Here is a 13,994-nt window from a genome sequence, read left to right on the forward strand (position 1 = left end):
GATTGTTCCAAGAAAATGTTGATGACAAATTAATTAAGGGGGTAACTGAACATAGATCAGAGTCTTGGGCACATAAACCGTATCCAAGAGATTAGAGGTACCAATGCAAACATAAAGTTTCCCAAAATAAAACACAACGACTTTATTTGGGGCAAACAGTTTGCTCAGGACCAGAGAAAAGGGGAGGCATGGAAAGAAGGAATTACAATGGCTAAGAACCTAGCTGGCAGACTAGGTATGCTCCTGATGGAGACGGAGATAATGATGACGGTCGACGTGATGATGGTGAATGCGATGATAGCGCGGGTTATAGTGGTGGTATCGCTGACGAAGATGAAACGAAATGATTTGACAGTCCCATGACGTATGTTGACTTCAAAGACTCATTGAAAGGGATGGCGACTGAAGAGGAACTGAAGGAGTTACGACAAATGCCGACCCAAATGATGACGAAGCAATACCAAATTACAACAGTGATCCTGAAACAGAAATCGATATGGCTTGTGACATACAACTCATTGTTAATCCATTGTTAGACGACAACGTGACTGACACTTAGAGTTCCAACGAGAACGATAAGAATTAAGCTACTATGACAGTACTTAGGCTTGGTGTACGATACAAGTCAACTGTCATTACTGAACCTCGAAAAATCCCGATTTCATCCGTAGATCGTTTGCGACGAATAAGGGATGCAACTGCAGCATCAAGACAACTGAACAGTAAAACGGAAAGCTCCACCGATGTCCTTTGCCTGTTTCACGATTGTGCTATACAAGTCCCAGCAGAACAAAACCTTTTAGTTTTAGGTTGGGTTCAACGCATGATATAAAAAGGAACGTGTGGATATGTCAAGGACATTCAGCCTGTGACTCTCGATGATCGGCCAACCAAAGTTGAAATTCTCTACACAAACAAAAAGAAGACAAATACGAACACACAGAAGAAACACTTTCTGCTACACTTTCGTTTATTATATGCTCTGTAGACCTACACATTGATGCTGACAAAGACTTCTACACACTCCCGAACCGTGATATTACCATGATTGACGACTTCCTAAATGCCTTGCGTGGACCCCAGCCCCCTCGTTCAGTGAACACTCCCCAGCAAAAAAACCTGGAAGATGATGGGAGACGAGTCGATCCTGTCTATATGACAAGGGGACGATTAAGTTGAAGAATTTCATACCTTTTTGAAAGAAATATAGCGATCCTATATAGATGTTGACGTTACTTTCAACTTTTGCAGGTTATGCTCGGTGTTTTTAATGTTTTATTAGAATGCAAATTTTTTCGTTTACGAAAATACTTTGGAACAAAGGAATACAATAGAATAATAGGATTCGTTTTTCTCGACCTTAGTGCACGCTTTTTAAATAAATATGTAGCAGTATAAAAGTAAACGCCTTTATGTGAATTCATTCAGTCAAGTTACACCGGCTACAGGGTAAGATATACCGTTTCTAGATTTGTCGCATTTTTCTTTATGTAGTAAATTTTTTATCGCGATCATTATATCTAATTTACATAAAGTAATATATCAAAAGTAACAGAAGATGATGTTAAATGATTAGATGATTAAAATTCTCGAAACACGAACAATATATACGTGAAAAACTTATTACTAAATTGTTGAAAATAGCGCTAGTGGAACAATAGAAAATATGCAATTGAATTGACATAAAATAGTAAAATTTAATATTGCTAACATTTTTGCGTATATATTGTTTGCATGAATGAAACTATATAATGAAGCTCAACGAGATGCGCAAAAAACAATGCCCGTTATAAATGTTCTAGTTCTAAAATAGCCTATGATTGCATCTTTGAATTAGAATGCAACAGAAACTTAAATCTTTCGATTTCAGCAAAGAGAAATCCTCAGCCAGTTATACTAACAGTGGCGATACTTCGAACGATCCCGTAAATATCTTAAAGCCACGCTCAAGCCAAGGGGAGATCGAACAGATAAGAATGGCTACTCAACTGTCCCTGAGTACGCATACAACTGAACAAAACACAAGCCAAAACAATGAAACAGATGTGAATGCTGCCAGTATTATATTACCTTTAAGTCAACACAAATGAGATAGTGACAAGTGACCTAAAATTGACCTGTTATAAGCTGCAAGAAACTCTTGTGTTAAACTAGAATGTTATTCTCATGATTTCACTTGTACTACGTAAAAGATATTTACGTAAATATGTGAATTAAAAGTGTGTTTCTATTTTGATAAAAATCAACGACCTAATTACTTGTAAGATCTTTGAGTTCTCAATGAAATAGAAAGTTTTGTTCATTGTACACTTCAAGTTATTGATCTCTATTAAAGGAGGGCCATTTGGAATCAGCAATTTTGAAAACAATTTGAACAATGCCAATAAGTGCTCTACCTTAAGGTTACTTAAGACCTTCAGGGGGCCTTCGTTTAAGACTATCTCTTCGCAACACTTTAAGCAAAACCCCATAAAACTATATATTGTTTTAAAGGTCAAGTAATAGAGATTCAGAAATGAAGGGTTACCCTATCCGTAGTATATGTAGGATACACCGCATGGGGTACGTAGGAATCCTACCAAATCTAGCCAATGAACTACTCTGTTTGGTTTACGTCATAATCTTACTTCATAATCTGTTATTGACATACCAAACTCAGCGTTGTTCACGTGTAGTACTAAAGCGAAATGTCAAAAGCCAAGAAAAAAAGCAATTTTAAAGGACGTAGTCCTAATGTCGAGCGTTACGAAAGATCGTCAGGCAGGGACGAAGACATATCTTCTTTCCTCACGAGCAATCTCTCTGCTGGACAGCGATTAGCTGCCAAAAACCAAGGCAGATCATTAGATGAGGAAACCCTCCGTCGGTATGAAACCCGCCTCATGGATTTGGAGGATTTTGCCAAGTCCCAAGACGACAAGGCTGTTTTATTCGGAGAAAGCAAAAGACCTTTTCTCGCGGCAACGATCGTGACTTTTTTGCGTAAGTAAAAATTCAACTTATTTCATCCTCGACTTCCAAACTAGAAGAAGAAGAAACACGAAATAGATGAATACCTATGCATAATGTTGTCAACTCAAACTAATGGTATAAAGCCTCTAATTTGTAATGTTAAAAATTGAAGCATTTATATATGTATATATATATATATAAATTGATGAGAGTTAAAGTGATAGTATCTGATATGGATAATCTATCCCTCAGTCCGCTCAATCAGTCTGGATATGAAAAGCATTGTATGTTTGGACGTCCTAATAATTTTTAAAAAATTTAAGATTTTAATCTGTACACCTCTCAAACACGTACCGAGAAATTTCAGTTTAAGAATATCACCAATACCAGAACTGAGTGTCATGTCTTTAGCAAGAATTTTTATTTATGCTGCCATCAACTTTCATTGCAGAAAAGAAATGCGAAAGAAAGGGGAAAATAATAGGTAGCTTGGTGTGTGAAGGGCTGTCGCCACCATGTTTGAATGGCTATAAGGCATCATTTCGCTATTGGTTTTCCGCCTTTGGTCATCCGGGGCCATATAATGAAGAAATTTTGCGAAACGAAGCTGGCCAGATATCTGATGTAATTCCATCTGGTAATCCAATGAATTCCAGCAGTAAGTATTCATTTTCGTTTTGCTAAAAAAAAACAACACGCATTTTAACAACTGCAAAGTTAAGAATTCGCCTATTACAGCCAAGAAGATATAACTAGCTAAAAACTAGTGTGAGCTGCGTCGGTGTTTCTAATGAAACAGTGATGATGAAAAGGTAAATTATACACCGTGAAAAAGATGAAAAAACTTACTAACGTTTCGGACGCTAGTCCTTCGTCCTTTTACTCCGACGAAGGACTAGCGTCCGAAACGTCAGTAAGTTTTTCCATCTTTTCACGGTGTATAATTTACCTTTTCATCATCACTATTACAGCCAACGTTTTCCGTGTTCTTTTTACTTCTTTATTTTTATGAATTTTCTTGTAGATTTGAAGAAAGATAATGATTTTTCAAATACACCATATAACCTGATTTTGCGATAACTCAATCTGTGACTTTCCAAGCACAGCCTATATACTTCCATGTGAATGTCACATTTTGCTATAACTCAATCTGTGACTTTCCAAGCACAGCCTATATACTTCCATGTGAATGTCACATTTTGCGATAACTCAACCTGTGACTTTCCAAGCACAGCCTATAGTACTTCCACGTGAATGTCACATTTTGCGATAACTCAATCTGTGACTTTCCAAGCACAGCCTATAGTACTTCCACGTGAATGTCACATTTTGCGATAACTCAATCTGTGACTTTCTAAGCACAGCCTATATACTTCCATGTGAATGTCACATTTTGCTATAACTCAATCTGTGACTTTCCAAGCACAGCCTATATACTTCCATGTGAATAGTGTCACGTTTTGCTATAACTCAATCTGTGACTTTCCAAGCACAGCCTATATACTTCCATGTGAATGTCACGTTTTGCTATAACTCAATCTGTGACTTTCCAAGCACAGCCTATATACTTCAATGTGAATGTCACATTTTGCGATAACTCAATATATTCATGCATATTCGTTTTGTATGCGCAAAGGTAACTTTTAATACATTTTTGCCTTTTTCAGACGTTAAACAAACCATCAAACAATTGAACAAAAGAGCCAAGAGGCCATCCAGAGCTGATATACGCCGAGGAAAAAAGCCATATGAGCACAAGAAAGCTCCACCCTTTTCCCTCCATGATCTAACGAGAATGAGGAACTACTGTTTTCAGTCAATAGAGGTAGATCCAGTCAACGTGTTAATCTTGCTCTTGTTTTCCTTTTTCCCGGTCTTCATTCTGTAAATTGTTCGTTACTTTTCCTACTTCAGGGACTTCGCGGATTGTGGTTATGGACAATCACAATTTTTTCATTTGGGCTTCTCCTCAGAGGCGAGGAACCACTTCGCTTAAAAGTTAAACACTTGAAGATGCCCCGCAACTATGACGGTAGTTAATGGTGGTCGATTATTGTTATTTGAAGTGTAACGTGCATATTAGTCCCGTGTAGATGTAATTAACTGTTCTGCGTTCCGCCAGAACTGATCGACGTTCTCATATCAATCTCTTATTTTTTTATTAGTTCAATCTGGTAACATGCCTACACGCATCGATGTTAAAATCCCCTGGTCTAAGGCAGACAGAAGGGCAAAAGGTAAATAATAAGTTATGATTTTTATGTTTTCCATTACCCCGTTTTGTTGGAATGTGTTTACATGTTCTCCTTTCCTTTATTTTATTTGGCTGTTACCAAACGTGTTTTAGCTTTTCCTCTTTTCTTCCCTAAGGTGTGACATTAACATTATGGGCAAATCCATTGGACCACGAGCTTTGTCCCGTTCGAGCTCTCATTGCATGGTTGCTAATATTAGGTATTCTGTCTATCATTTGCCATTAAGATCTCTGTTCAGTGCAGTGAGTTCACTTTAGCCGAATCATTTTTGTTTTTGTTTTAGGAATAAGAAAAGGTTACATATTCCCCAGGATAAAGAAAAACAACATGGAAGTGTGCCCGAGAAGTTACCACGGTGTGCACAATTACAGGAAGAGTTTTAGCCAGGTACGCACTTGAAAGAAATTAAGTGAAGTAATCAAAATTGAAAACAGTAATGATAATAACATTATATCATACCTAAGAGGGAATTATTGCAAAGCAGGAATAGCTTTATAGCTATATTCTAAGGTTTGCCTTCAAGGTCGAGTCATATTAATTTATCGTTATCTTTTATATAGATGTGTAAACACCTTTTCGGTAAAAACTACACCACCCACTCAATCAGGCGATCAGCAGCACAATGGGCTGCATGATGTGGTGCAGATGACAGCACTATCAAAAGGGCAGGAAGATGGTAATTCTGAAATGATCTCATATTGCTCGAAAATATTTTGTTCTTTAAACGTAATCACACACCATAATGATGCCAAATTTATCTATATCTTTTAGGAAGTCAAATACATTCGAACTATATACACAAGATGCAAGAGCTGAAGTCTGTGGCTACCGAGTCATATCCGGATCCGGTGCACGTGATATAAAGGTCACGTGACATCACGTTCGGGTTTAGTATAAGTGAATATTTGAACTCGTGCGAGTCGAGTTTGCAGGACTCAATATTGTTGTTTATTATCAGTATTTCTTTATATCCATATGGATGGATTCGTACAGTCTGGTAGGTTTTAATTTGTAATTTCTTTCGTCCTTTCTTTTTTGTTTTTTTTTTTTTGTTTGTTTGTTTACTTTGCGCAATGTGTAATAATTTGTATTTAATTTATTCAGAAAACCGACTACTATTTCGTCTACAACTAAAAGATTACTTCTACTGCTGTAACAGGATAAACCCTTGAGTGAATAAATAGTTGAGTTTAAGACTGTACAAGATTTATTGGTACACCTAATGTGATTGGAGTCACATTAAAGTTTTCAGACTTCTACGAGTTTGGTTTACAAGATTTATACACGAGAGAAATGTCTCTACATTCCTGGCCTGGAAGGTCAAAGATGGCGGCGCCTGAAGCCGATACAAAAAGTGATATCCTTGCTGGAGAAAGACACCTCCGAACCAGAATCCCACGAGAAAAAGAAGGAACCAAAGCGGAAAGGGAATTTTCTGCATTTAAGTCACGAGCGGGCTATATTGGAGCCCTGACGAGAGCTCAAAAGCAGCTTGAAGAGTTTATCGAAAACAACGAGTCACTAAGGAATGTGACAGCCGCCAAAGAGTCGTACGACACCGCATGGCGTAATTTTATCGATTCACATGAAAAATATGTCGCATGTTTGGATTCAGAAGAGAAGAAAAAGGAAGCCTGCTTAAAATATGAGGAGCATATGGCGAAAAAAGTAAGTGTTGATCGTCTAGCAACCGAGTGGATTACGAGAGCCAAAGAAAATGCCGAACGACGAGGAGAATGTGTTGAATTTACCGCCGGTGAAGCTTCTTTTCTTACCCGTTCAATTAATTCTTCAAGATCATCTGTAATTTCGAAGAAAAAAGAGCTAGTAGCATTAGCCCAATTGAAAGTACGCCAATTGACCGAACAACAAGATCTAGAGCGAAAATTGGCTAATTTACAACACCAAAAGGCAATAATGGAGGCAAGAAATGAAGCCGAAAGAGTAATGGTGAGTTTGAATATTTACGAAGAAATTAGTGAGAAGAGTGAAGAGGGGATTGACGACTGGAATATAGTTGAAAAGGTGGAAAAGGCTCCAGAAATATCGGTAAACATGACCCCTGAAATCAGCTATGAGGCAGATGATAATTGTCCATTTGACATGAACTATATTCCAGCCATTAGTACCATTACATCCTATACCCCAATCAAGCCTACCAGGAACAAACAGGCTATATCAAATAACAGTACACAGGAGAAAAAACCTGAGATTAAGCCAAGCTCAGGACCTGTAGATTGTCATGGGGCTACAATTTACATTATACCAGACCCTAAACTACCTAAAGATCACAGCAATGACAGAGAAATTGATCTATCAAATGGAGATATTCAAGTATCTATTCCACCAGTAATTACTTCAACCCCAAAGGAGGACATGGAGCTAATAATACCTCCTCCACCAGAGTTTCAAGCAGTAGGATTAGACCTAGGGGAAATAAAGAACTCGAATGAGTCAGGGTTTGATTCATCTGTAATGCATAGTGTACCCAAAGGAGTTTCATTTGACCAAATATCACCCCTTGAGGAGAACTCTGACTTACCACAGTCAGTTTGGAAAGAAAAAATTCACCCATTTAACAAGGATCTGGGAGAAAGCTTGTCCTTTTCAACACAACCATCAACTCAAAATGTGAATGCTGGGGAAGAGATAGTGAAGGCCTTACGCCAAGTAGTTGCCACACCCAAGATAGAATATATGCACTTTGACGGTAATCCTATGAAGTATGTATCTTTCATACATAACTTTGAAACTTGCCTGGAGAAAGACAACCCTGATGCATCCAGAAAATTGCAACTTTTGATTCAACATTGTGAGGGTAAAGCTAGAGAAGCTATAGAGAGCTGCGTGAACCTGCCAGTAGAAGTAGCATACAAAACTACTAAAAATGCCTTGTTTGAGAACTTTGGTAGGCCTCACATTGTTGCGAGAGCCCACATAAATAAGTTGGAGAGTTTAAGTGTTATCAAAAATGCTGATGGACAGTCACTATTGGAGTTTGCCAGACATCTAGAAGTGGCAGAGAGGACCTTGAGTGGTATGGGCTCACAATATCTTAGTGACTTAAATCACATGAGTACACTAAGAGAACTTAACAAGAAATTGCCTATGTTCCTCAGAGCAAGATGGACGGAAAGAGCAGGGCAGATAATCACCTCCGGAGCAAGACCAAGATTTCTAGACTTCCTTCAGTTTGTAAAGGAAAGAGCTAAACTTGTGAACAATGAATTTGGAGAGGACATGAGAATGAACACTTCAAGAGAAAAGGAGAAGAAAACTAATCATGTCAGACCAAGGGGATTTCAACAAAGAGTTTCAACATTTGCCACAAGTGTAGCTACCCATGTGAATGACAAGCAAGATGCTACCCGCAAAGAGAGGACGGCGAAGTTAGAATGTGCAGCTTGTTCAGGTCAGCACAAAGTCTGGAAGTGCGACAAATTTAAAAGACTGTCTTATGAAGAAAGAAAGAAGATTGTGAACAAGCATAGACTTTGCATCAAGTGTTTAAACGGCGGTCATGTTATTAAGATGTGTAAGAAGACAGAGCTGAAATGCCAAAACCCGGGATGTAATGACGAACACAACACCTTGCTACATCCAGAAGGATCAGAAAAGGGGAAAAGAGACGAGAATGGTAAGAACGACCACCTTTCAAGAGGTGAAGCGGTCGAACAGCAGAGATCACATCAAACAGCCACGCCCATGGACAATGAAACTGGGGCCGGAAACGATAGTAAAGCAGTCGGCGGAAGCAAGAACTCCAGGACGAGTGCAGCGACAGGGGCCGGAGAGAAGCAGGTGTGCCTGGGAGTCGTACCTGTCAAGGTCCAAGCAAAGGAAGGAGGAACTTCAGTAGAAACGTATACCCTACTCGATAGCGGTTCAGAAGTGACACTATGCCAAGAAGAGTTAAGTATCAAGCTTGGATTGAAAAGCAAGAAGAGTAGTATGAAGCTGACTGGCATGACAGGAACTAAAGACATGCAATGCAAGGTAGTAGACTTAGTTGTAAAGTCTATGGACGAGACGACGTCCATCGAGTTGTCTGAAGTCAGAACAATCAAAGAAATTCCGATTTCTGATGATTGTATCCCAAGAACCGAAAACTTAAGTAAATGGCCACACCTTAAGGATGTAAATTGCAAAGAACTGGAAATCAAAAAAGTAATGTTGTTAATCGGCCTCAAGGAGAAACCAGGATTGTTCGTGCCTTTAGAATGCAGAGCACGAGGTGAAGATGAGCCAATAGCGATTCGCTACAGTCTCGGCTGGACGGTGATGGGTCCTGTTGGAGGAATGAAAGAAAGCGGAAGTTTTTCTACACACCTAGTGCGGTTGATTGAAACCTCTGACAACCACCGTGATCGAGCTGAATTAGAGGTTAAGGAATTCGGGGAAAGGCTTAGGTCAGGGAACTTATTGCAGAACAGTGAGCTTGAAAAGACACCAGAATATACTGCTGATCAAGAACTGCGGCTCTCTCAAGTCAAAGAGACGGAACATGAAATACAGGAGGAACAGACACAGCAACAACTGGAGAGGTTGTGGAAGACAGACTTCGGGGATTCAACTGTCAGTAACAAAGTAACTGCTTCCGTAGAAGATCGAGCTGCCTTAGAAATTATGGAAAACACGTTAAAGAAAGTGAACGGTCACTACCAAGTTGCTCTGCCATGGCGCAACCAACCCCCTTACTTGCCAAACAACAGAGAAATGGCCAAAAGGAGATGTCTTCTTCTAAAGAAGAGACTATTGAAGGACAAAGTCTTGTTTGAGAAGTACAAGGCGACCATGGACGAGTATCTGAGTAAAGGTCACGCTCAAAAGGTGCCTGAGAATGAACTGATGGTGAAAGAGAGACCCATCTGGTATCTACCACACCACCCGGTAACGCATCCATTTAAGCCGGAGAAGGTCAGGGTCGTGTTTGACTGCGCGGCGAAACAACAAGGGACATCCCTGAATCAACAATTGCTTCAGGGTCCAGACCTGACCAATAATTTGGTGGGCGTTTTAAGCAGATTCAGACAAGATCAGGTCGGACTGGTTTCCGATATAGAATCGATGTTCCATCAGGTCTTAGTGGAGCCGGAAGACTGTGACGCTTTAAGATTTTTCTGGTGGCCCAATGGAGATCTCTCAAGAGAAGTGCAAGAATATCGGATGGTAAAACATCTCTTCGGTGCCACCTCCTCACCTAGTGTCGCCAACTTCTGTTTGAGGAAAACAGCAGAACTCGATAAAGAAGGGTTCGACCCTGAAACAGTGAACACTGTCAAAAGGAACATGTATGTTGATGACCTAATGAAGTCAACTAGCTCAACAGAGAAAGCAATACAGTTAACAGATCAACTGAGAAGACTACTGGAAAGAGGAGGGTTTCGCTTAACGAAGTGGTATAGCAACGATCGATCGGTGTTAGCAGCGATACCAGAGCAAGAAAGAGCAAAGTCAGTCGTCAATCTCGACTTAGAGAAGTTGCCAACAGAATCTGCCCTCGGGCTGAAGTGGAACACCGAAGCCGACAAGTTCGTCTGGGAAGTAGGTGAGAAAATTCAGCAAAGGATAGAAGAAAAGCCGAGGACGCGCCGAGGTATATTGTCCATCGTGTATTCCCTCTTCGATCCTCTGGGGTTTATAGCTCCATATGTCATGAAGGCCAAGCTGATGTTACAAGCATTTAGTAGGAAGCAGTTCGGTTGGGACGATCCTATACAGGAAGACGAAAGTGAGCAATGGGTACGTTGGCTAGAAGACCTTCCGAAACTCCAAGAAATCCAAGTAGACAGGTGCTTTACACCTAAAGACTTTGGAGAACCTGAAACTACGGAATTACATCTCTTCTCTGATGCTTCACGTCAAGGATATGCAGCGGTTGCTTATCTTCGTTTCGTAAACACCGAAAAGAGAGTTTACTGTGCATTTGTAATGGATAAGGCGAGGCTAGCCCCCATCCATGAAATATCCATACCAAGATTGGAACTGACCGCAGCTGTGATCTCAGTGAAGCTAACAAAGATAATTCGAGAAGAATTAGAGATATCCTTCGACAGAGTAACCTATTGGACTGATTCTACGTCCGTTCTTAAGTGCATTAACAACAAGAATAAGCGGTTTCATACGTTTGAGTCAAACCGGCTGACGATTATCCATAGCGGATCTGAGCCATGTGAATGGAGATACGTTAATAGGGACGATAACCCTGCAGACGACGGCTCAAAGGGCTTAAAGCTAGACGCTTTGCTAAAGAACGATCGTTGGCTAAGAGGCCCAAGTTTTCTGTGGAAAGAAGAAACCGACTGGCCAAAACTGATCGAAGTTCCAGAGCTAGAAAATGATGATCCTGCGGTAAGAAGAGAGGCTCAGATTTACGCCTCAAGTGCTGAAAGAAACGTTCTAGACGAACTGATGGTGCGTTTTTCATCTTGGTGGAGGCTGAAGAAGGCGGTTGCGTGGATCATTAGATTCGTAGAATACCTAAAGTTCAGAGCCGGAAAGAAAGGAAAAACGAGAAAGACTGCTGTACTTACCGTAGAAGAACTCCACAAAGCGGAAACTTTGTTAGTTCGACGAGTACAGAGAGCATCGTTTGCAGACGTAATCGAGATCTTGTCTAAAGATACTTCGAAAACGGAGGAAAGAAAAATCAAGAAATCTATTCAGAAAGCAGGAGATTCCATATTCAAATTAAACCCGCAGTTGAAGGATGGAGTACTACGAGTGGGAGGGCGCTTAGTGAACGCACCAATCGAGGAAGGCATAAGACATCCAATCATCTTACCTTACGTCGGACACGTAACAGATTTGATCATAGACTATTACCACGTTAGCATTGGCCATATGGGTCAAGAAAGTGTACTGTCATCTCTCAGAAAGAAGTTTTGGATCGTCAAAGGAAGATCAGCGGTACGGCGCAGAGTACGGAAATGTATGGATTGTCAACGAAGGAACTCAAGACTCGGAGATCAGTTCATGGGAAATTTACCTCCACATCGATTACAGCCAGACCTTCCACCCTTCACGTACGTGGGTGTCGATTATTTTGGTCCACTGGAAGTGAAACAAGGTAGATCCCGCGTAAAGAGGTACGGGTGTTTATTCACGTGTCTAGCGTCGAGAGCGGTGCACATAGAAATTGCGCATTCGCTGAACACTGATTCCATGATTAATGCGCTGAGAAGATTCATCTCGCTGCGAGGCTGTCCGAAGGTAATCAAGAGTGACAATGGAACTAATTTTACCAGCGCGAACAAAGAATTGAAGGAAGAACTAAAGAAATGGAATCAAGAAAGAATCAGTAACGCCTGCGCACAGAAAGAGATACACTGGGACTTCAATCCACCAGCAGCCAGCCACATGGGCGGCGTTTGGGAGAGGATGATTCGCTCTACAAGACAGATACTTCGGGCGTTGTTAAAGGAACAATTAGTCAGTGACGAAGTTCTTTCAACCATAATGGCGGAAGTTGTGAACATCTTAAATAGCAGGCCACTCACGCGCAATAGTTATAGCCCAGACGATGATCTTCCTTTAACTCCCAATCATCTTCTTCCCCTACGACCAAGTCCCAGTCTGCCTCCAGGTACCTTTAAGAAGGATGATGTGTACGCCAACCGACAGTGGCGACAAGCACAATATCTAAGCAACGTATTCTGGGCGAGATGGACAAAAGAGTACTTACCCACACTACTGGAACGAAGAAAATGGAATATTCCTAACAGAAATCTGAAGGTTGGAGACTTGGTACTCCTGGCAGATGAGAACCACTCGAGAGGAAAATGGCCGCTAGCGCGTGTCGTTGAAGTTATCCCAAGCCGAGACGGTAATGTACGGACAGTGAAAGTCAAGACAACTTCAACAGGAGCAACTTGTGCGAAAAGACGCCGACAAAGGGAAATAAAGACAAGTAGTGTTGTCCTGACAAGACCAGTAACCAAGTTATGTCCATTGGAGATGGAGGAATAAAGAGAATATTTGGGCATTGATATAAGAATGACTGTTAAAACGTTATCAACACTCGGTAGAGAGATTGTTAGTAAATGGACTCTGTAGAACTCCATTTAGGGGCCGGTGTGGCTACCGAGTCATATCCGGATCCGGTGCACGTGATATAAAGGTCACGTGACATCACGTTCGGGTTTAGTATAAATGAATATTTGAACTCGTGCGAGTCGAGTTTGCAGGACTCAATATTGTTGTTTATTATCAGTATTTCTTTATATCCATATGGATGGATTCATACAGTCTGGTAGGTTTTAATTTGTAATTTCTTTCGTCCTTTCTTTTTTTTTTTTTTTGTTTGTTTGTTTACTTTGCGCAATGTGTAATAATTTGTATTTAATTTATTCAGAAAACCGACTACTATTTCGTCTACAACTAAAAGATTACTTCTACTGCTGTAACAGGATAAACCCTTGAGTGAATAAATAGTTGAGTTTAAGACTGTACAAGATTTATTGGTACACCTAATGTGATTGGAGTCACAAAGTCATCAAGCAGCACCATGACGGCAACCCTGTGCTACATCACACCAAGTGGATGTTTAAACCACTGAGATAACTTTGCTGCGACGCGCAGTTTTATGTATCCTGGTCCCAGTGGCTCGACATATTTTCTCGCGGCGAGCACACTGTAGCGTCTGAGACCAGGATATATTTTCTTGCGACAAAAAAAGAATTGACCAAAAATTTCCATGTCCTATGTGCTGAAAACTGGTTGATTGGATTTTTCTAAAAAAATTGAGACGCCATTTCCAATTAGCTTTAGGCATTGTTCCAACGCGAA

At 40.4% G+C, this 13,994-nt stretch overlaps 1 protein-coding gene and 1 pseudogene across 2 annotated transcripts; both read left to right on the forward strand.

Annotated features, from left to right (window-relative positions):
• Positions 1-3,336: 3,336 nt before the first annotated feature.
• LOC148910257 (uncharacterized) lies at positions 3,337-6,401 on the forward strand (annotated as a pseudogene). Its single transcript, XR_016120097.1, has 9 exons — positions 3,337-3,610; positions 4,620-4,777; positions 4,867-4,984; positions 5,118-5,189; positions 5,323-5,406; positions 5,491-5,594; positions 5,768-5,883; positions 5,979-6,204; positions 6,312-6,401. The product of XR_016120097.1 is annotated as an uncharacterized LOC148910257 (transcript).
• Positions 6,402-6,533: 132 nt separating this feature from the next.
• LOC148910258 (uncharacterized) lies at positions 6,534-13,175 on the forward strand. The gene has a single exon (XM_089032015.1). It carries the CDS (start codon positions 6,534-6,536, stop codon positions 13,173-13,175), a length of 6,642 nt encoding a protein of 2,213 aa, XP_088888141.1.
• Positions 13,176-13,994: the final 819 nt, after the last annotated feature.

Source organism: Actinia tenebrosa, unplaced genomic scaffold (assembly GCF_029948245.1).
Source record: "Actinia tenebrosa isolate PJP-AT-01 unplaced genomic scaffold, QUT_ActTen_1.0 PGA_scaffold17__23_contigs__length_9995812, whole genome shotgun sequence".
In the NCBI taxonomy this organism is placed as follows: Eukaryota; Metazoa; Cnidaria; class Anthozoa; order Actiniaria; family Actiniidae; genus Actinia; species Actinia tenebrosa.

What these genes read in the sequence shown, in the direction of transcription:
- LOC148910258 (XM_089032015.1), top strand. Translation starts at nt 6,534, where the DNA reads ATGGCGGCGCCTGAAGCCGATACAAAAAGTGATATCCTTGCTGGAGAA.